Source organism: Chlorocebus sabaeus, chromosome 20 (genome assembly GCF_047675955.1).
Source record: "Chlorocebus sabaeus isolate Y175 chromosome 20, mChlSab1.0.hap1, whole genome shotgun sequence".
Lineage (NCBI taxonomy): Eukaryota > Metazoa > Chordata > Mammalia > Primates > Cercopithecidae > Chlorocebus > Chlorocebus sabaeus.
Window position 1 is genome coordinate 86,231,589 of NC_132923.1, and position 21,325 is coordinate 86,252,913.

At 37.2% G+C, this 21,325-nt stretch overlaps 1 protein-coding gene and 1 non-coding gene across 5 annotated transcripts in view; one reads left to right on the forward strand and one right to left on the reverse strand.

The window, feature by feature from the left end:
* FAF1 (Fas associated factor 1) overlaps positions 1-21,325 on the forward strand; it is a 506,656-nt gene that overhangs the window by 360,167 nt on the left and 125,164 nt on the right. For all 4 annotated transcript variants that reach the window (XM_073007304.1, XM_037999795.2, XM_037999798.2 and 1 more), the window contains 3 exons: positions 4,911-5,037; positions 6,023-6,086; positions 7,039-7,120. In XM_073007304.1, coding sequence (XP_072863405.1) covers positions 4,911-5,037; positions 6,023-6,086; positions 7,039-7,120 — 273 coding nt within the window. The remainder of the gene's footprint in view (positions 1-4,910; positions 5,038-6,022; positions 6,087-7,038; positions 7,121-21,325) is intronic.
* On the reverse strand, positions 7,220-7,326 carry LOC119626556 (U6 spliceosomal RNA). The gene has a single exon (XR_005242708.1). It is a non-coding gene; the product is annotated as a U6 spliceosomal RNA (small nuclear RNA).

The following is a 21,325-nucleotide window of genomic DNA, read 5'->3' on the forward strand; positions in this document are numbered from 1 at the left end:
GAAATTGGACTTTGTGAAAATTAAAAAGTTGTGTGCATCAAAAAATACCAGCAATGGAGTTAAAAAGGCAACCCATAGAATAGGAGAAAGTATTTGCAAATCATACATCTGATATGGGATCAAAGTCTATAAAATATAGAGAACTCCTAAAACTAAGTAATATAACAACCCAGTTAAAAAATGGGCAAAGACCCAGAGCTGCAAGACTGCTACTGCTGTAGTTGTTCTGGCCTGGGAACCCAGCCCAGCAGCCTTGACAGTCTCTGGGTGTGTGACTTACCACTCCTCTCCCTCTCCTCTACCTGGAGTCACCTGAGCTGTTCCTGCTTGTGTCTAGAATCCCTCCTCAGCAGAGTTCATATTTTTCAGGTGCCTAAGCACCTGAAATCCCTCTGTCCCAGAGCCACCCCAGCTGCTGCCTCCATGGGTTCTTTGGCCCGGGGACACAGCACAGCTACTGCATGTGTGCCTAAAAACAGCTCTGTGACCACTCATCACAGGCTTCAAACCCACCACTACATGTACCTGAGGCTTACCCCAGCAGCTAGGCTACTGCGTGCTGCCAGCCCTGGCTGCCACAGTTTTATGTGTATAAGTAGCTGATCCTGTCTTTGGCTCCTGCCCCTACCACTGTGCTTGCAATCACAGATGGCCCTGCAGCTGCCCACATATACACTGATAGTCTTAATTCCTGTCACCGAACCCTAGCTGGCCCCTGCAATTTAGCATAAGCAAGCTTCCAGCCCTGACCATCCCACGTGTGCTCTTACAGTCTTCCCCATCTCCTGTTTCTGTCTCCAGCACTGACCCCAGTGCATAAGCCTACATCTGGATATGCTGCCAGAGGCATGTCTGCAGCCAGCCTCTACATCAGAGGATGTGCGTTTCACTGGCTCTGGCCTTCATTGTTGCTAGCCATGGCCCTTTGTTGCCGGACACAGAGGCACAGCAGAGGACTCCAGTAGCCCTTGCAGCCTCTGCAGACCTCCCACAACTTTTGCCATCAAGGATCACACAGGTGCCAATGTCTCAGACTCTTAACTGTCTGAGCTGACAAGACTCAGTGTCCCCCCTAGACCTCAAGTCACCACACACACCACACTTGGTGTCTTGTGCCCTTAGACCCAGTGCCACAGCATGCCCCAGAGTGCCTCTCTCCTTCCCTACCCTCTCTACACACCCACAGGTGAAGGTCTGTCCTTACTGATGGCAGCCCATAAAGTCTGGAAGAGGTAACTTTTTCATCCAACGCACGCATACCTTTGCAAGAATACAAGGATCATAAGGAATTTGGGAAAGATGATACCACCAAAAGAACACAGTAAACTCTAGTAACTGACCTCAAAGAATTAGAGATACATGAATTGCCTGAAAAATAGTTTAAAATAAGTTCCATTCAGCCTGGGCAAGTAGTGAGACCCTGTCTATACAAAATATATAAAAATTAGCTGGATGTAGTGGCACGTACTGAAACTTCCGCCTCCCATGTTCAAGCGATTCTCCTGCCTCAGCCCCCCAAGTAACTGGGATTACAGGCGTCTGCCACGGCACCAGGCTAATTTTTGTGTTTTTAGTAGAGATAGGGCACCACGTTGGCCAGGCTGGTCTCGAACTCCTGACCTTAAGTGATTTACCTGCCTCGGCTCTGAAAGTGCTGGGATTAGGGGCATGAGCCACCACTTCTGGCTGTACTAGTTTTTAACATAGTGCCTTGACATAATAGGTAGTTGGTGAATGTTGCTGAAAGGAACATGTATTTCAATTATAAGCTTGCTTTAATGCCAGTTGAGTTCTAAATTTTTGCCTTAAACGGTTTAGTTATTATCTCCTGCAGGAAGTTTTTCCTGATTCCTGCCGCCTATGATTTAGGTCCTCTCTTCTTAATTTACATGTCATAGCACTCATCACTCTGTTTATAATATATGATGCTCCTTGGGAGAGGATATACTGTATCTTTCACACAGGGCCAAACGGTGTAGCACTTAACAGTGATTTGTAAATGTTTGTTAAATGTTAAAGGTAATAAATGAATGCAATAAATAGCCCAAAATATAATCACTAATTTTTTAGCTGTTTTTAAAATTATGAATAAATACCTTTTCTGGATTTAAAGAATTTTAGGGAAGCCATGACAGATACCAAGAGATTATCTATTCTCATCAGCAAACATTAATGAAAAAAAGTTTGCTTATCTTATTTTTTAGAAAAAGCTCTTTATAACCTGTTAGATGGCTAAGAAAAATATGAAGAGACTGGGAGTTCCTTATACATAATTAAATAGTTCATTCTTGCAAATATTTCAATAATTCATATTTGAAATATACTTTTTTCAACAAAATTGGCTTTTTAGATACCTCCCTTTGAAGATGTTGTAGTTACAGGATTTTGTTTTCTGGGATTTTAAGAGGTTTGGGTATTCTGTACTTTGTGAAGGGAAAATGAATAATGGAGACACATGGAGAATATTAAAATCACTATCTTAGTATGAAGTAAGGTCCTGTTGTTATAGAAGGAGCTAATTTATTGAATGGGATTTGGAGAAAGAGGATAGATGTGGGACAGTAAAGTAAAAGGGGTAAGTATAGAAAGATATATATGTAGAATACTCCCTTTTTTCTCCCCTGTGTCTCCCACCCCTTGTTCTTAACCTGATGCCTCAAAGGTAAGGGGTGAGTACTAGGCAAGATTAAGAAAAGACTGAGATGATAGCTTACCGGATAGAGGATGTAAGAAGATTTGTCATACTGGTCCTTTGTTTCTTTTCAGTGCCTGTGAACCTGACTAGGAACTGTAAAAGAACATGTGGTATATCTTGTAAATCTTGAGCCTTTACCTGTTTAAGACTAAGCCTCAAATTTAAAGGGAACTTCATGCTCCAGATATTTGACTGCCTGAAACACAGAGGGAACTCAAGCACTGTTGTCCTAGTAAATGTGTTGTTTTGTGGAGGAGGCTCCTTCACTGCTCTAAAATGAGACGGCATTGTGGATTTTTAAGCTGTTGACTATCTTAAACCAGGAGGAGATCTTAGATCTATGAACAAACTATTAAGGGAGGAGAACCAGTGTTTCTGTGAGAAATAGAGTAAAGATAGCAGGTAAATGCTTAAGGGAAGGACCATTTATTTATTCATCCAACAAATGTATCTTCATTATCTTGTCTATTCAAAGCATTAGAAAGATTGTCTTAAAGTTGAGAGGGAAAATATTATAATTATGATTCTCTGCATTAATGCTTGGGTATGCCGAGGAGGAAATGCTGACATTTGACACTAAGTCAAATGAGAAATATCTTGACTTCCTCATTCGGAACTCTTAGAATCACTAGATTAGCAGTTTTAAAAAGTGTTTCATAGGGTCTGAGATCCTTTGGCAATACCCCAGATGTCAACAGATATAAGGAGGAAAAGGCCAACTCCAAGAGCATTAAGCTCCCCACTGACCTCTCCCTGTATCAACCAGAGTAGTCCTACTTTTATGTATTGTAATATCCTGTTTGGGCCTAGGGGAGGGAGGTAACCCTGTGAAAATAAGTTAGAAAACCGCCGATAACAGACTTTTAAGATCCTTCCAGCTTTAAAATCTATGATTCAACAACTGTCTGACCTCGGACATTCCCTCTAGCTAAATTTTTATGAGTCCTTTTTTTTTTTTTTTTTTTTTTTTGAGGCAGGGTCTCATTCTGTCATTCAGGCTAGAGTGCAGTGATGCAAACAAGGCTCACTGCAGCCTTAACCTCGTGGGCTCAAGTGATCCTCCTGCCTCAGCCTCCCAAGTAACTAGGACCACAGGTGCACACCATCATGCCCAACTTTTCTCCTTTTTTTTTTTTTTTTTGTAGAGATGAGGTCTGGCAGTGTTGCCCAGGCTGATTATGAGTCTTAGATTTTGTTTCTATTAATGCTCTTCTGGCAAAATATTTATGTTATATTAGGTTATTCTGCATAGACTGAAGTATCAATTACTTTCCCCATTTTATAACTTAAGTACATAGTCCACATTTTAAAAGATAGAAATTTTATTTACTAAGTAGTATTTCAATAGACTTCATTTATTGAACATAGGACAGATAAGCATGTAGCCAGATATCTTGGTTGGACTCTCTTCTTACCCAAGGCATGAATATTCAGCAGTACTTACAGCCCAGTCCAAAAGTTTTACATCTCAGTATTTCAGAATCACATTCTAACCTAGAGAATAACAGCCTAGTTCTTTGAAGCAGATGTTTTTAATACCTTTTCAATTGATATTGCTAAAAACAAAATAAACAGAGCATACTTATCAGTGCTCAGCAGGTAGTAAATTCTCAATAATTTTTACTGAATTAAAACATTATTATTACAACTCGTAGGTAAAACATTGTTATTACATCTCATCTTCAGTTTACAAAGAGCTTTCATATATAGTGTATTTCATGTTATCCATAACAATGTGAGGATAGTGTACCATATTTCACAAAGAGAAACCTGAGAACCACTGCAGTAAGGAAGTGGAAAGTTTGAAAATGCCACCATTGCTTCTACCTACCAAATATAAATTTGTGTGAACTTTTTGAGAGACTCATAGCTTACTTTGTCTCCGACTTCTCCAGTTGTACCCATTTTCTCATTTGTTTTGCACTTAATTGTGTACTATATGCTGGGGAAGAAACAGACAAAAATCCCTGTCTTCATTTAGTTTGTAAGCATTCTTCATTTTCCCTCAGTCTCCAGCCTTCGGTCTACAGGTATCAGAGAAAGTTTAGAAAGTATGTGAGCCTTACAAGGAAAAAATAGTAAGCTTTACTCTAGCAAATGAGTTTATTTGATAAAAATTTTATAATGCTTATGTCTTGTTGTTACTATATAACTTATTCTTAGAATTTGATATGCAAAAATCAATATGAAACTAATCAGGACTTTCCTTAAATAGCAAAGCACCGATGTTCATATGGTTAGTGATAGCGATGGAGATGACTTTGAAGATGCTACAGAATTTGGGGTGGATGATGGAGAAGTATTTGGCATGGCGTCATCTGCCTTGAGAAAATCTCCAATGAGTGAGTATTATTAGCTCTTTGGGTCCAGCAATAGAATTCTTTCTTCTAGTACACAAACTTATGAAGAACATTAAACTTAAACATCTCTTACTGACCTCCAGGAAAGATAAGATAAAAAAGAGTAAGGGGAGATAAAATAATAGAGAGTAAGCATTCTTCATTAAAACCAGAGCCTTTTGAATTTTGATTTTATTAAACTTAAAAATTCTCAGTGCATTAGGAAAATTCATTAAAAACGTAAGGTAGTGTAACTTTTGTTTTACATGTATAATTAATTATGACTGTCTCTCTTTAAACCTAGAGGCTGATTAACAAACAGGTGTACTTTCTGTGACTGATACTTGTTTCCCCATATCTTATTAGAGATACCAGTTTTAAGAGTAGTAATGTTACTCTTCTATTCAACAGTACCCATCTTTGGAAGGAAAAAAGTAAACTAAATGTGCTATCTGTTTCACTTCCACTTACAAGATGCGTACTCTAGAATAACAAGATATGCTACGTGCAAAATGACCACTAAAATAATAATGACCTATTTACTTTGTGAATTAGAGAACTCCTGTGGGCAGAAATAGATGTGATGTTTACATAAAATTGGTTATTTTCCCAATTAATGAAGTCTTTAATATCAGACTCATTTAATATAATGTAGTCACAAGATGTCTATTTCAAGAAAACATTGAAATCCTAAATGACAACTGGGCACATATTTTAAATGCTTAGCAGGATTGTGTCAGTTGGTTTTTCTAAATTTATGAGCTTGGAATATTTTAAGGTTCTTTTTGATTCTGGTTTGATGAGATCTAGTATATGTTGAGTTAAACTGTCCCCTCAGATATATCACAGAAGCTAAAATTTAATTTTATTTCCTCTTTATTGATTAAATATATTTCTTATATGTGGGATTAGATGTTATGTGGTTTGTTTTTTGTGTCTATTTGTTTTGTTTTTTTTGTTTTTGTTTTTTCTTTTGTTTGTTTTTTAGTGCCAGAAAACGCAGAAAATGAAGGAGATGCCTTATTACAATTTACAGCAGAGTTTTCTTCAAGGTAGGGTTAGGATATTAACTATATAAAATTGATGCTGTTTTATGCTACTGTGGTTTTTCTTGGGCAATTTTAATTATAGATTGTTTAAAATTTCTCTGTAAAGTATTCAAAGGATATACTTGTTAATTTATGTAGTTCTAATGGTGAAACACATAAATAACTAGTAAACCATTTATACCACTTCAGAGATGGATTCAACTTATTTCTGTATCTTTATGGACGTTCAATAAATGGATGCTAATTTAATATTTTTATTATATTCCCAAAGGACTAGTATATAGGATACTGATTTTTAGTATATCTTAGGACAGTCAAATGGAAAGTCCTTTAACACAATATTAAATTTTAAAATACTTTAAACATTTTAAATCCAAGTGAATTTTTTCTTTTGATTTTTTTCTTTTGGAATCGTTTTACATTTCTTCCTTAAGTGTCAAATATAAAATGTTTTACATGCATTTGAGAGTCTGCTGAGGTGTTCAAATATAAAGAGAATTAATGTTTAATCCTCAATTTGGTGTAAATGATATTGTTTTAGTGATATTTTCTGTTGAAATATAATATGGAAACTTTTAAAAGAAACAGTTTTTTTCCTCTATTGGAATTCTGGAATAAATGAACTGAAGTGGGAAAATAAAGTTAATGTAACTAGGAAAATCAGATGAAAATGAGTAACCAAGAATTTCTTCTTATAAATGGCATGGTTTTATAGCACTTATTAAATTCATTTGCTAAGTGTACTTAAAATTCCAGCATTTAGTATATCAGTATAGGCCAAGAAGAATTCTAAAAACGAATGAAGCTCATTTCCAAGCTCTTAAAGAAATGTTTTTATGTTTAGTATGCTCTAGACATTAGCCCCAGCATTTACTTAAAAGTCGTTGGTTAGACTTGTGAAATTTGAAGTGAATTTGAAATGTATTTTAATTAATAGAGTCAATTTTTCCTATAGATATGGTGATTGCCATCCTGTATTTTTTATTGGCTCATTAGAAGCTGCTTTTCAAGAGGCCTTCTATGTGAAAGCCCGAGATGTAAGTAGATGTAACCTTTTCTGATTAAAAAGTGCATCCCACAGGTTTACCACTAGGGCTGAGGCAATGCTTAGATGTTTTCTGTTTTTGTTTTTTTCCAAAAACGTGGAACTCTTCACAAATTTGTATGTCATCATTGTGCATGGGCCATGCTAATCTTCTCTGTATAAGTCCCATTTTAGTATATGTGCTGCCGGAGCAAGCACCATTTTCTGTTTTCATTTTGAGATTGGAGACTTCATTTGTTTCTGGTTCATCTACTAACCTAGTTTTCACCAAGATGCCCATTTCACAAGTGATATTAATGTAATAGGGGTACTGCTGGCTCTTGCAGAAGGTCTTGTGAAGCACCGAAATAAGGTTTTTTTAAAATGGGGAAAAAAGGTGGACATGCTTAAAAGGGACCAGGCTACGTGTTTGTATTATTTTCAGTTATGCAAATGACTAGTTCTTGATAGATTTGTTCTTTAGTCTTTTCCCAAAATGATTATTCTATGTAGTGATATATATCTAACAACAGCAGTATTTTTCCCCAAATGTCACTTTGGGCCCCCACCCCCCCACCAAAAAAAAAAAGGTTTCAAACATAGAAATGAACTTTGTGATCTTGAAGTCTGTAACAAGAAGCCCATAACAAGAATTTAGAAGATAAATTTTGAGGAAGAAGATTCTAATCACTATTTTTATGTTGTCACAACAGTCAAGACATCAGTAATCTGGCTCCTGCCTATCTATGTCGCTTCAGCTCTTCCTATTCCCTGCCTCACACTTAATAAATCTGGCAGTAGTGTGCCATTTGTATTTCCCCATAATCTTACTCTTTCTTCATGCTTCCCCACTGCTAGAAATGCCTTTCATCCTGCTCTTTACCTGGATGATGACTCCTCTTCCTCCGAAACTTACCTTTTCCAGCTCCTCCCCTTCTCCCACATTGGCAGCACCTACCCCTTTAGCACTTCCCAGTGAAAAACCCTCAGCTTATCTCTTATTGTTACACTTAACACAGTGTTTATAATTATCCAATCTACATATGTCTTCCCAGGAGTTTTGATTTTCTTTTGACAGGAACTATCCTTTATGTCCCTGTACTTAGTAAAAATTCAGTAAATGTTTAATAAATGAAGGAATAAAGAAAGGGAAGAAGGAAGGAATAGTGTGTACATGGAGTAGAGGGGAAAGCTATTGGAATTAAAGAGGGCAAGAAGTTTGAGAACAGAGTGCAAGGATGCCTCTGAGATTTGTATTTTCTAGATTATGTTAAATTCTGATACAAAGAAAAATTCATTTAAAAATAAATTTTAAAAATCAAATTCCAAGATGATTAATCAAATTAGAGCTATAATTGACAGTCTAATGAATTTAGAGTAAGAAACTATTCTTTACCTTAAGAATAGCAGAATCGCTCTTTTAAAAGCTGTTTTAAGCAATTATGTTTCAACTGTTAAATCATTATAAAAATGGCTATTTTTAAAGAAATGCATGTTTATGGTAATATGTTTATGGTGTTCATAAATATAGGTTTATGGAAAATACTGAGCTGGATGTGATGGCTCATGCCTGTAATCCAGCAATTTTGGAAGCCACTGCGAGTGGATCTCTTGAGCTCAGCAGTTCAAGATCAGCCTTGGAAACCTGGTGAAACCCCATCTTTACAAAAAAAATCATACAAAAATTAGCCAGGTGGCACATGCCTCTAGTCCCAGCTACTTGGGGGGCTGAGGCAGGATTGCTTGAGCCCAGGAGGTGGAGGTAGGAGTGAGGCAAGATCATGCCACTGCACTCCAGCCTGGGTAATAGGTGATATTCTTTCTCTGAAGGAAAAAAGAAAATACTGAAAAGCAAAGAGAAAGTATTCTAACACAGATTAACTGTTAACTTTATTATGCTCTTTGCATATTTATTATTGTATGTTTAGATGTATATATATATGGATTTTTTAGTATAAAATTTAGTCATGTTATAATCTTGTAATAACAGCTTTTTTTACCTTTTAATATTATATGATCACTTCTTAAATTATAACTTCTTTTATAGTATTTTAATTTTTATTATAAAAAAGTTTAAATTTTAATACAGAAAAAGTAGAATAGTACAATAAATAGCCAAATCCCCTATACCTACATTTAATAATTAGGAAAATTTTGCTATATTTGTATCTTCCATATACATCTCAAAGTCTTAATGGAGTTTTAAGGCATAAGGACTTAAAAGGATTAACTGCTACAGATTGACAAAAGAGCAGCATTTGAAATTTATTTATATTTTTATACTTATTTGGATTTGGGATTTTGATGAATATATTTTTATGATAAATTTTTGTTTCAGTTCCTCTGATTAAAAATGACAAATGTTGACTGGAACAGAAAATAAATTAAAAATTTATTCAAAATTCACAAAAACAAGTATAAAATAAATATAAATAATTAAAACTTCAAATAATTTTTTAATAGTTTATAGCAGATAAGCATTTGAAATTATTGAAACTTAAACTGCACAGAAACATTTAGGGTATCGTGTATAGTCATTAATTTTTGCTTAGCCATTTCAGACTAAATTATAGATGTCATACTTTACCCCTAAAAACTTCAGCATGCATTTTCCAAAAATAATGATATTCTCCTACATAATCACAATACCATTTTCACATATAACAAAATTAACAATAATTCCCTAATATTATCTAATATCCAGTGCATATACAAACTTCACCAGTCATCCCCAGAATTTCTTTTTAGCTGCTTTTTGGAACCACAATCCACTCAAGGATCACAGGTTATATTTGAGTATTAGATATCTTAAATACCTTTTAAGCAAGCACCATCTCTCCCCATTTTTTCCCCTGGTATTTGCTTTGTGAAGAAATCAGACCAGATGACTTGTAGATTGTTCCAGATTCTGGATTTGTGTGATTGTTTCCTTGTGATATTATTTTTCTGATTTCCTGAAAAATGGATATTAGGTCTAAAAGCTTTGTTAGATTCAGGTGAAATGCTTTGTAAAAGAATGCTTTGTAAAATAATGCTGAATATTTTATTTTAACAGGATTTTTAGTGGTTATGGAGTCTTTCATTGTATGGCTATGTTGTTATAGTTAAACAATCACTTATTAGACATAAATATGTTTGAAAGAATATCTAATTATAGTTTTAAAATAATGTATTTTTCAACGTATTCTTTGATAATAGTGCATTTGGGATATATCTTTCTCTGCTTTCCAGCAGTCGAAGTAACCAGAAAATGTCACAGCCTTTTGTAACTTAAACTGTAGCTCCCAAAATAGGTATAGATATTTTTAAAAACCCATTTCCAAAGCTTCTGTAAGATATACTGTTTATACCTCACACATTTTAGGTTTAATGCAGATAACTTACACTTAAAAATACAGTATGTCATAGACAACTTAACACTTAAAAATACAGTATATCATAGACAACAGAACTTTTGCTAAGTGTCTTGTACATTGTAATTGGCATTTGGATTTATTCAGACTGATAATCCCCTGAGGAATATAAGCTCTTGTTTATTAACTCCTGGATATTTCTAATGAAACAATTGATTGTTTGCTTTTCTTAGTATCTAGGTGTTTTAGCAGATGAAAAATTATTGGTTCATGTAATTAAATATTTTGCTTCATATTAGATTCATAACCAAAATCCACTGACCTCTCTGGACTGATAAAAATGTCTTTATCTTTATTCCTTTGTCCAGGACTTTTTTCTTTCCTCATTTCTCTTTTCCAAGTTACAGATCAACAGTTTATGTACAGTTTATTACATTTCTGTAAACTTAAGTAAAGTTTAACTGCATGACAGATAAATTATTCAAAATTAAATCTAAACAGGTTCATTTATGTATGCATCTTTTAATTGTGTAAGTATGGTAATTGTAATGTTACTTCAGAATTCTATGATGCTCTGTGGTTTACAAAACATGTTCCTATACGTATCTCATTTGAACCCCACAACCAAACAGTGAAATGGGGATATATATTCCTCATATTCCCATTTTAGAGATGAGAAAGCCCAGAAAAGCTACATGACTTGCTTACAACACATTAATAGTAAGTAGTAGGAACCAAATAAGAGCTCACATGTTCCAAGACAGGTAAATATGGTTTACACTATCCCACCACACTTGAATTTTCATTGCTAACTGCTGTACTGCAGGATTTAATGATCAAACTTCATCTCTCCTTTTCATATTTCACACTTGAGAGTTAAAACAGATCTTGCTCAAGATTATTTTTTAAAGCTTTTGAATGAATCATTTTTCAGAAAACAGTTTGCTGATGTTCAAACATTTTAAGACAAATGTGACAGATACTGTGGCACTCTTACTAAATTTTCTTCATCTTAAATATCACATGTTTAATTTAAACTGTGGGAGGCACATTAATTTTACCAGGGCAACAGATGAGCCTCAAGCACCAGCATTCTTCACTTGAAGTGAGAAATTGAGTTCCAAGAGTAAATAAAAACAAGATTGAAGGTTTAAATCCTCTGCTAGGCTTTTTGAACTTATATACTCATTAAATGTTTATTGGAGTGGTGGGATTACAAAGGATTTGGGGAGCTTCATCAACTGGTATATAGTTAATCACTAAGTAAAACACTACATTTGATAAAGTGTTTCTCACGATGCCACATTCAATCCATCTTAATGAAAACTGCTTCAAACTGATTTCATTTGAGAGCACTTGGTGGTGAGAGTGCTTATAGTTCTTTCTGCCTTTTTTCTTGAGGAATTTATAGTACTGTACCAAGCAGAGCTTCCAACTTTGGTAAAGCAGTTATTCTAAGTTTTCATGTTTCTTTTAAGTATATCGTGACAAAGTATTGACTTCTGATAATGTACCAATCAGTTTTATGACTTCCTTCCTTGCCCTTAACTATGAAGGATGCTTACCCATTTGAGGGCTATAAATGTTTATCACATGCTCTCTAAGGATCTGGGAAATAGAGGTTTCCTGCTTTTGCTCAGTCTAATGAGGAAAATAAAACAATATAAACAGATCCATATGTATAATATACTATAGAAGCGAAGAGAAGAGGTACCTTCAACTACCTTAGAAGTTCAGGGGAAAGATCTCTCCTCCCCTCCCCTCCCCTCCCCTCCCCTCCCCTCCCCTCTCCTTTCCTCTCCCCTCTCCTCCCCCTCCTCTTCTCTCCTCTTCTGTGCTCTCCTCTCCCCTCTCCTCCCCTCTCCTCTTCTCTCCTCTTCTGTCCTCTCCCCTCCCCTCCCCCTTCTCTCCCCTCTCCCCTCCCGTCCCCTCCCCTCCCCCTCCTCTCCCTTCTCCCTTCCCCTCCCCTCTCTTTTTTAGATGTAGTCTCACTCTGTCACCCAGTTTCGAGTGCAGTGGTGCCATCTCAGCTCACTACAAACTCCGCCTCCTGAGTTCAAGCGATTCTCCTGCCTCAGCCTCCTGAGTAGCTGGGACTACAGGTGCGTGCCACCATGCCCTACTAATTTTTGTGTTTTTAGTAGAGATGGGGTTTCACCATGTTGGCCAGGCTGGTCTTGAACTCCTGACCTCAGCTGATCCACCTGCCTCAGCCTCCCAGAGTGCTGGGATTATAGGCATGAGCTACTGCGCCCAGCCTAGGGGGAAGATTTCTAGAGGAGGTACTTCTGACCTGAATCTTAAATGGTGAGAAAAACTTAGGCAAATAACAGAATTCTAAACAGAAGGAAGAACAAAAGTAAAGGCAATGGAAGATTAAAGTGAGGAAACTACAAAAAAATGCAGGACAGAGTTGCATTGCTAGGCATGATGCTGATAAAATCAGTAGGGTTCAAGGCATGAAGGGGCTTGTGATGCCCTGCATTAGCTGCCATTTAAAATCTGTTTTTAGGCTGGGCATGGTGACTCACACCTGTAATCCCAACACTTTGAGGGGCCAAGGTGGGAGGATCATTTGAGCCCAGGAGTTCTAGACCAGACTGGGCAACATGGTGAGATCACTGTCTGTACAAAAAGAAAAAGAAAAAAAGAAAAACAAATAACAATTAGACAGGTGTGGTGGCATGTGCCTGTGTTCCCAGTTACTCAAGAGACTGAATCAAGAGGGTCACTTGAGCCCAGAAGGTCCAGCCTGTAGTGAGCCATGTTCGTGCCACTGCACTCCAGCCTGGGCAACAGAACAAGACCCTATCTTGGCGGGGCGTTGGGGGAGAAGATTAGTCTTTTTGTTCCTTGGAGCCTCCCCACCTGTCATGCCTGCCGTCCCTGAATTCTATTCTTCTGTACCACCAAAAGTACCCTAGAGAATCATTAGACATTTATAGTAACTAAGAATCAACAGTAATAAAAATCTCAATGGCAAGGCTTATCCCCCATGTGAAGGATTTTTCCTTTCCCAAGCATCCCTTTGGGAGTCTGGGCTTTGATATTGGTAATTTCATTACAGCTCCAGAGATCCGACTTCACACCAGTGCTTTTTCCAAATATTATACATAAATTAAGGGAATCAGTACTCAATTGCTGATTTCCCACTTAGTAGCTCTGTGGCCCCAAACAAGTAATGAGCCTGTGTCTAATATGGAAAAAAAATGATGATGATAGTCTCTACTTTATACAGGTTGTTTTGAGACTTAAGTGGGATGCTACCCATAAATGCACCCAGCACTGTGGATGAGACAGATGGTGCCTTTAAGCAGTTTTGGACAAATTTGAGAAATGTCTGCAAAATAACAAAAGTGATTTTCTCTTTCAATTATGAACTAGTTCTAGGAACAGTTTCAGGAAGGAATTTTGAGAACCCCATGAGCATTTCTACCACTAAATTTAGGAGTTCACGTTTAGCAGTGCTCTTAGTTATCAAGTTTTATTATATTTATTTTTAAAAATCAGCCCATTTTAAAGTCATGCTGTTTCTACTGCTTCATGTTGAAAGAAATCTAAATGCCATCATTGATCATTGTCTTCTAAGAAAAATAAGTTCTACAAATTTGAGGCCACAGCTGTAGTTGGTAAGTTTCTAGCTCACCACACAATATCCAGAAAACCAGGCAAACAAACTTCTTTGTGCTTTGGAAAATATGCGCAGTCTGCTTATCTTGTCTGTGTTATTTTTTCCATTTAAATTCCTTAAAGTCAGGACAATGTCTTTTATAGTAATTTTGTATGACAGCTGGGACAGCATCCTGCACATGTGTGAAATAAGACCTAGGATGCTAATATATTTTTTTAGAAAAATATATTTGAATTATACAAATAATGTATTTACTATAAGAGAATGAAAATACGGATGCATTTTAAGTAGAAAATGACACCACATAATTCCAAACCTGAAAATAACCACTATTTATTAAATGCTTTTACTTTCTAAATGTGATTTTTAAAAAAATCTGTAAACATGTATATCAGTCAAAAAGCTGATACAGTTTATATAAATACAACCATACCAAATCTGCTGTTCTGTAATTAGATGTTTCCACTAAATAGTGTATTTGTTAGTACCATTTGGAATTTGCCTTTAATTCTCCAATTATCAGATCTGCCTAATTAAAATTGTAAAAATCTTTAGTGCCCATATTAAAATTATTTCTTAAATTAGTTTAAAACTTACTAGTTTAGAATACACTGCCATTTGGCTGGACGCGGTGGCTCACACCTGTAATCCCAGCACTTTGGGAGGCCAAGGCGGGTGGATCACGAGGTCAGGAGATCGAGACCATACTGGCTAACATGGTGAAACCCCATCTGTATTAAAAATACAAAAAATTAGCCGGGCGCCTGTAGTCCCAGCTACTCGGGAGGCTGAGGCAGGAGAATGGCATGAACCCAGGAGGCAGAGGGTGCAGTGAGCCAAGATCACACCAGCGTACTCCAGCCTGGGCAATAGAGTAAGACTCCATCTCAAAAAAAAAAAAAAAAAAAAAAAAGAGTTAATACAACTCTATATGCTTAAATACAACTTGTTTTTATAACATATAATATTCTACTTAGAAATCTGTTTGCCAGACAATATTTAATGGTATTTAAAAGCTACTGAACGTGTACACCCATAAATCATTGTAATTCTTATAGTTTTAAGTAAGAATGCATTATTAATACATTTTTAATGAAAAAATACTATTAGTTTATCTTCAAGTCTTTACTGCTCTAGTCTGTCACCTCTTGGAATGTGGAAGTAGATATAAGTAGGTTCTTGTTCTTTTCCTCAGTGGCCTAAAAGTTGGGGAGAGGAGTACACTTGACATTCTCACTCCTGTTGTCATGCTTGTTTAACAGGCCTATTGCTGACTAGGATTAGTGTTATCCCTCTCCATAGAGAATAGTAGAGGGTTAGAAAAATCCTTCCTGCACTTTTAAGAGGCTACTATACCAAAGTCCTTAGTACTGTATCTAAATGTTTACCTGGCAAAGCCTGCCTACTTCCTTGCCTACACAGTCCCTCTTCCAGCCTCCCCACAGATATGCCTCCTTCTCTATAATTTGCTGTAAGAGCCAATCATTTCAGCTTCTCATGTCCTTATTCTTAAAAACTTTAGCCACATGGTGGCCCTCCTCAAATATATTGTATTACCTGAGTATTACAGTCTAAGCAATGAAAACTGATAAAGAGCTAGACCCAATGAACATCTGTCAGCTTTTTTTGAGAGTTTGATTTTACTTTAGGCTTTTCCTTTTTTAGATAGAGTCTCACCTCGTCACCCAGAATGGAGCGCAGTGGCGCAATTTTAGCTCGCTGCAACCTCTGCCTCCCAGTTTCAAGCAGTTCTCGTACCTCAGCCTCCCGAGTAGCTGGGATTACAAGCGCACCCCACCACACCCAGCTAACTTTTTTGTATTTTTAGTAGAGATGGGGTTTCGCCATGTTGGCCAGGCTGGTCTTGAACTCCTGACCTCAGGTGATCCACCTACCTCGGCCTCCCAAAGTGCTGAGATTACAGGCGTAAGCCATCACACCTGGGAAAGGCTTTTTTTTTTTTTTTTTTTAAACCCTCTGACTTCCATATGACAGTGTTCCCTATGCAAGATTCAGACATCTGTGTCCTCCAGATTTCAGAATGCTATCCCAACATCTGCTTCAGAAAGTGAGGGGGAAAAGACACCATCCTGGCATCTTCTCATCTTCAGTAGCTGACTGTTTCTTTTTGGAACCTCTCCAATTTGGTTGATGCCTGTTGGTCCCTGAAATCATATTCAGGAGCTGAACAGGGCAAAGTGTTGTGATTCTTTTCACAATACAACCTGCACTCTGGTGCTTTACTCTTTAAAGATAACTAGCTTGGAGTTCTTTGAACAGATGGGGCCATTGACATCGCTGGGCCTTTCCCAAACTTTTCCTTTGTTTTTTATCTTTTTTACTCTTCTTTTTCTCACTCTCATGTATATTTAAAATTCTGCTTCTGGCCAGGCACAGTGGCTCACTCCTGTAATCTCAGCACTTTGGGAGACCAAGGCAGGCAGATCACCTGAGGTCAGGAGTTCAAGACCAGCCTGGCCAACATGGTGAAACCCCATTTCTACTAAAAACACAAAAAATAACCAGGCATGGTGGCAGGCGCCTGCCGTCTCAGCTACTCAGGAGGCTGAGGCAGGAGAATCGCTTGAACCCAGGAGGCAGAGTTTGCAGTGATCTGAGATCACGCCATCAGCCTGGGCGACAAAGCAAGACCGCCTCAAAAAAAAAAAAAATTCAGCTTCAGTCACAAAGAAGTCACTCTCTTCTGCTTTTACTGTGGTTTGTTTGTTTCTACTTACAGCATTGATGTCCTACTTTTAAAATTCAGCTCAAGTGTCACCTTTGCAGACCAGTGTGTAATCCCAGCACTTTGGGAGGCCAGGTCAGGAGGATCACTTGAGCCCTGGAGTTCGAGACCAGCTTGGGTAACATAGTGAGACCCCATCTCTATTAAAAAAAAATTTTTTTTTTTTTTTTTTAAGTATCATCTTCATAAAGAAGCAGCCAATCTGATGTTCATGCCTAGACCCCAGGAGTTCCTCTGTTACTACTCATTACTACTGATTTGCCAGCCTTACTTCCTCACTACTCCCATCTAGAAAAGAATTTTAACAGACTTCTAACCTTCAGAACTGTATGCCACCCAGGCACAAAAAAGTGTAGTGACTTTCCCAAGGTCACATAGCTGGGCAATGGCAAAGCAGGAATCTGAACCCAGATAGTGTGGCTTCCTACTGTCCTGCTTCTGTTCTCACATTGCACTTATCTTGAGTCATGATTGTATGCTATGCTGTACCTGTGAACATCCATATACAAGAATAGCATTGTAGAAGTTGGCAAGTATTGGAATGATCCAAATTAGATGCTGGATTTAAAACAATAAATAAAACAGCTACAAAGGACTTGTGGGAGTACTTGGGGGAAATTTGAATATGGACTGTATATTAGATGATATTGTAACAATATTAAATGTCTTAGGTGTGATATAAATATGATGATTATGTAAGGGAATGTATTATTCTCAGAAGACAGATTTCTTTAGGATAGAAGTGTCATGGTGTCTGCAAACATTCAAATGTTTTAGGGAAGTATTAAAAGAATGATAAAGCAAATATGGCAAAATGCTGATGATTGGTAAATCTAGGTGAAGAATAAATGGGTGTTTATTGTATCATTGTATCCATTGTTTGTATCAATGAGCCATCTCCAAACTTAAAAACAAAAAGTGATAGTGATAATGATTCTGATTACTATGGTGATGTTAATGATGAGGGAAAAGGAGAACAAATGGGAAGGAGAGAAAGCAAGTCAGGTGCAGTTTACACAAAGGAAATTATTTTATACTATAATTTTTACACTGAAAAAAACCTATGAAGTACATTGTACCATTCCGAGAAATTGTCATATCAACTTTAAAAGCATTGAACATGCAGATTATGGATATTCTGGTACTCAAAATGGAACCCTTTCTTTTTAGTTCATCAGCAAATATTTCCTTAGTATCTGCTCTCTGCCTGACTTATTTTGAGACACAGCACATTTCTTCCAGCTGTAATATTCTATGGTTCTGTGACACTAAGAGTCTAAATACAATAGCTACTGTAGCTCAAGGCCAAGTCACATTGGTTGCTGTCAGCTGGGCATTTCTTAAGCATCAACTTAGTACCTTAGCTGCTGGATTTGAATGTGAAGATTAGTGAGGCACCAAACGCAGAGACACAATAAGCATCCCAGACACTATTGCCAGTAGGAAAAATGAAGGAGCTGCTTAATCTTTAATACATTTTCATGGCCATTATTTCTCTTGAAATTGCTTTCAAAACCCTTTATTTTGCATGGATAGTTCAGGAATCTTCATCCTAACAGCTACCTTTCATTCAGCACCTACTATGGGCCAGGCCTTGTAAATAGGTACTTAACCTACATTATCTGCAATGCTTACAACAACCCATTTGCCCCATGGTCACACAGCTGCTAAGTGGCAAAACTGGATTTAGAACAGAGCTCTCTGTTACTTTAAAGCTTGGAGACTTCCCTTTGCACTGTGTTTCTAAAACTTAGATTACAGGGAGGGAATCAGGAGAGTGTAGCTTGGTTGTTTGCCTTTGTGGTCTGCCAGACTTCGACCCTCTCTGCCAAATTAGAAAGGACAAATACAATATATTCTTTTTAATACCCCAATATTATCATTTGTTAGATGGTACTAAATAAAACGTTTACCTCCACACATTATTTCCCACCACTTTTTGAGGGTAAGGAAACTGTTTCATTCATCTTTATAGTCTCAATCCCTAACACATAGGTACTCTTTAAATGTTATTGAACTGAATTATTAATGGGCCAAAAGAAAAGCTGGTTGTAGTAATAGAAATCAAAACATTTTCTTACTCATTTTCTGTGGTACTGCTTTTCTTCACGAAAGCAGTTTTCTGATTAGTTTGCCATTTCAACTCTTCCAAATTGGTTGATATGCTGAACCCAGTTCTCACTCTTTTGGCCTGTGCTTAATTGAGCTCAGTAAGAGAATCAGAAATCTGAGTCTGGAGTTCATTTATCTGTGACTGTAATTTAATCAGATTTATACAGCCTAAATTTACTAGCACTTCCATACTATTGAGTCTTTATATTTTGCTTATTTATTGTCATAAAAGCAATAGAAAAATTTTTGTTGAAAGCTTATGTCAGAGAAAAGATTATTTTAAAATTATTAGTTTTCCTTTTGAAAGCTACTTTGGGGTACCCACAGCCTGAAGATCCTCTTGGGATACTCTTTTTATCATCTCCTTTCTCACATTCAGTCTAGAGCTTAGTGGGAATTTTTTTTAAGTGTGTTTTCCTGGCATCTCATGTTTAACAGTGTCAGGGGTTTGTGTCCCTGGAACGAAAACTGTTTCTCCAGAGTCTTTTTTCTCTCAGCTTCCAGTGAAAAGAGGGGCGAGGCGAGCCAGTCGCTTACCACAAAGCAGTGCCACCACAAAGGAAAGATTAAGGGTTTAGAGAGAGGTCAATGTGGGTTTTTCTCTAACTAAACACTTTCCTAAAGTTTCCTTGTGGAAAAATAATGAAGTCATCTCAGAGTTTTTAAAGAATTTTTATTTCTTTTTCACCGTCTGCATTCGCTTGTCTTCTCAGCATGGATGTTTAATCTTCCTAGGCTTTGTGAATTGGCCCAAATGAATAAGTGGTGAGCTGTCTCTCTAGGAGCTAGAGGCTTATTCTAAGGGCCTAATCACTGAGTAAACACATCTTTGCCCTCCCTCTCACAACTGCGATATAATAGTCGAGATTCTAGCACAGTAACCTGGATATTGCAGGGACCAATGCTTTGAAATGCAGAATGGTTGATCCTCCAAAACAGACAGTGCCTGATCTTCGCCTGCCTCTTTCTTCTTTTTTAAATTAAATATTGCCAAAGAGATGCTGTTTTATTGCTTGATATTGTGCATTAGTGCCCTGGATTTCCAAGTTTAGTTTCAGTCAACACTGTCGGCTGCACTTATAGGGAACTCTGCATGTTGGATTTCTTAGTAGCCTCTTCGGCACATGTGTGTTTGGTTTGGAAGAGCATTTAAATTAAATCAGTGAGATAGCAATGTAAATCACTAATCTCTTTCCCAAAGTCTAAATGTTCCATTGCAGTGTTCTTGAGAGAAATAGGCATTTTAAAGATTTAGCCATTGCCATTGTTTAGTTAGAAATATGCTGATTTAAAAGTGGACAGCTCTCTTGTTCCCAGTGTCTCATTAAATGTAGTTGCTGAGAAACGATCAAGCTGAATTAGAGGTTGACATCCCTCTGTCTATTCAGTTAGAGAGCTCCTAAGAAGAAGAGCTCTGAATTTGTTAATGGTGCCAGGTTCACATTACTTTCCCTAAAGCATCAGAATTCTTGACTCATTTACTAAAACTGATTTTGCATTGCCACTGCAATGGGGTATCTTTTTTTGCCAAGGGGCTGTGGCTCATATCAGTGTTCTTGTTTCTTTCGTCAAACAGGCTGGGACCCATGCTAGTTTAAAGATGCAAAGAAGACTGAAAGAGACCTCATTCTCTCTCTTGAGAAAGTTAGTCTAGAGGGGAAACTGGTAAACAATTGTAATACTAATAGAAAGAGATACAGACCCAGGAAAGGAAGCTCTTAACTCTGCCTGAGGGTATCAGGGAAGGTTTCATAGAGGCCTTTTTTTTTTTTTTTTTTTTTTGAGCCTTATAGGATGAGTAGGAATTTACTAGATAAGTATCTCTCTAACAATGTATCTGATTACAAACTTCCTAGAAGCCTGATACCGTTCTCTGCAGACATCAACATAGATGAAGAAACCCCAAGTCTTTCTTGTTCATCATTTTATTGCCACTGCTTCCTGCTGAGCCTGACACAAAGAGTATTTCAACAAATGCTTGTTGAATGAATGAATAAATGAATTAACACATAGAAGCAGGGTGGGATCAGCTGAGCTACTTATACGCAGGAGTCCTGCCCTTATTCCCATTACAAGCTGTCTCTGAGTCTCAGTCCAAAGCAGTCTGGCATCCTCGTGCTATATGAGTGCTTCCACAAGCCTTGACTACAGTGTGGTTGATTTCCCTGCTACCACTGTAGTATCAGAGAAAAAACACTTACTTGGACTTGGAGTTAGACAAGCTGGGAGCCAGTCCTTGTATTACTTACTAACTAGCTGTGACATTTGGAACAAGTCCGCTTTCTAAACCTCAGTTTCCTCATATGCTAATGGGGTTAAGGATGCTATGTTAAAGATTTATTCTGGAAATTAAAGTAGATAATGTTTGTGAAAGTA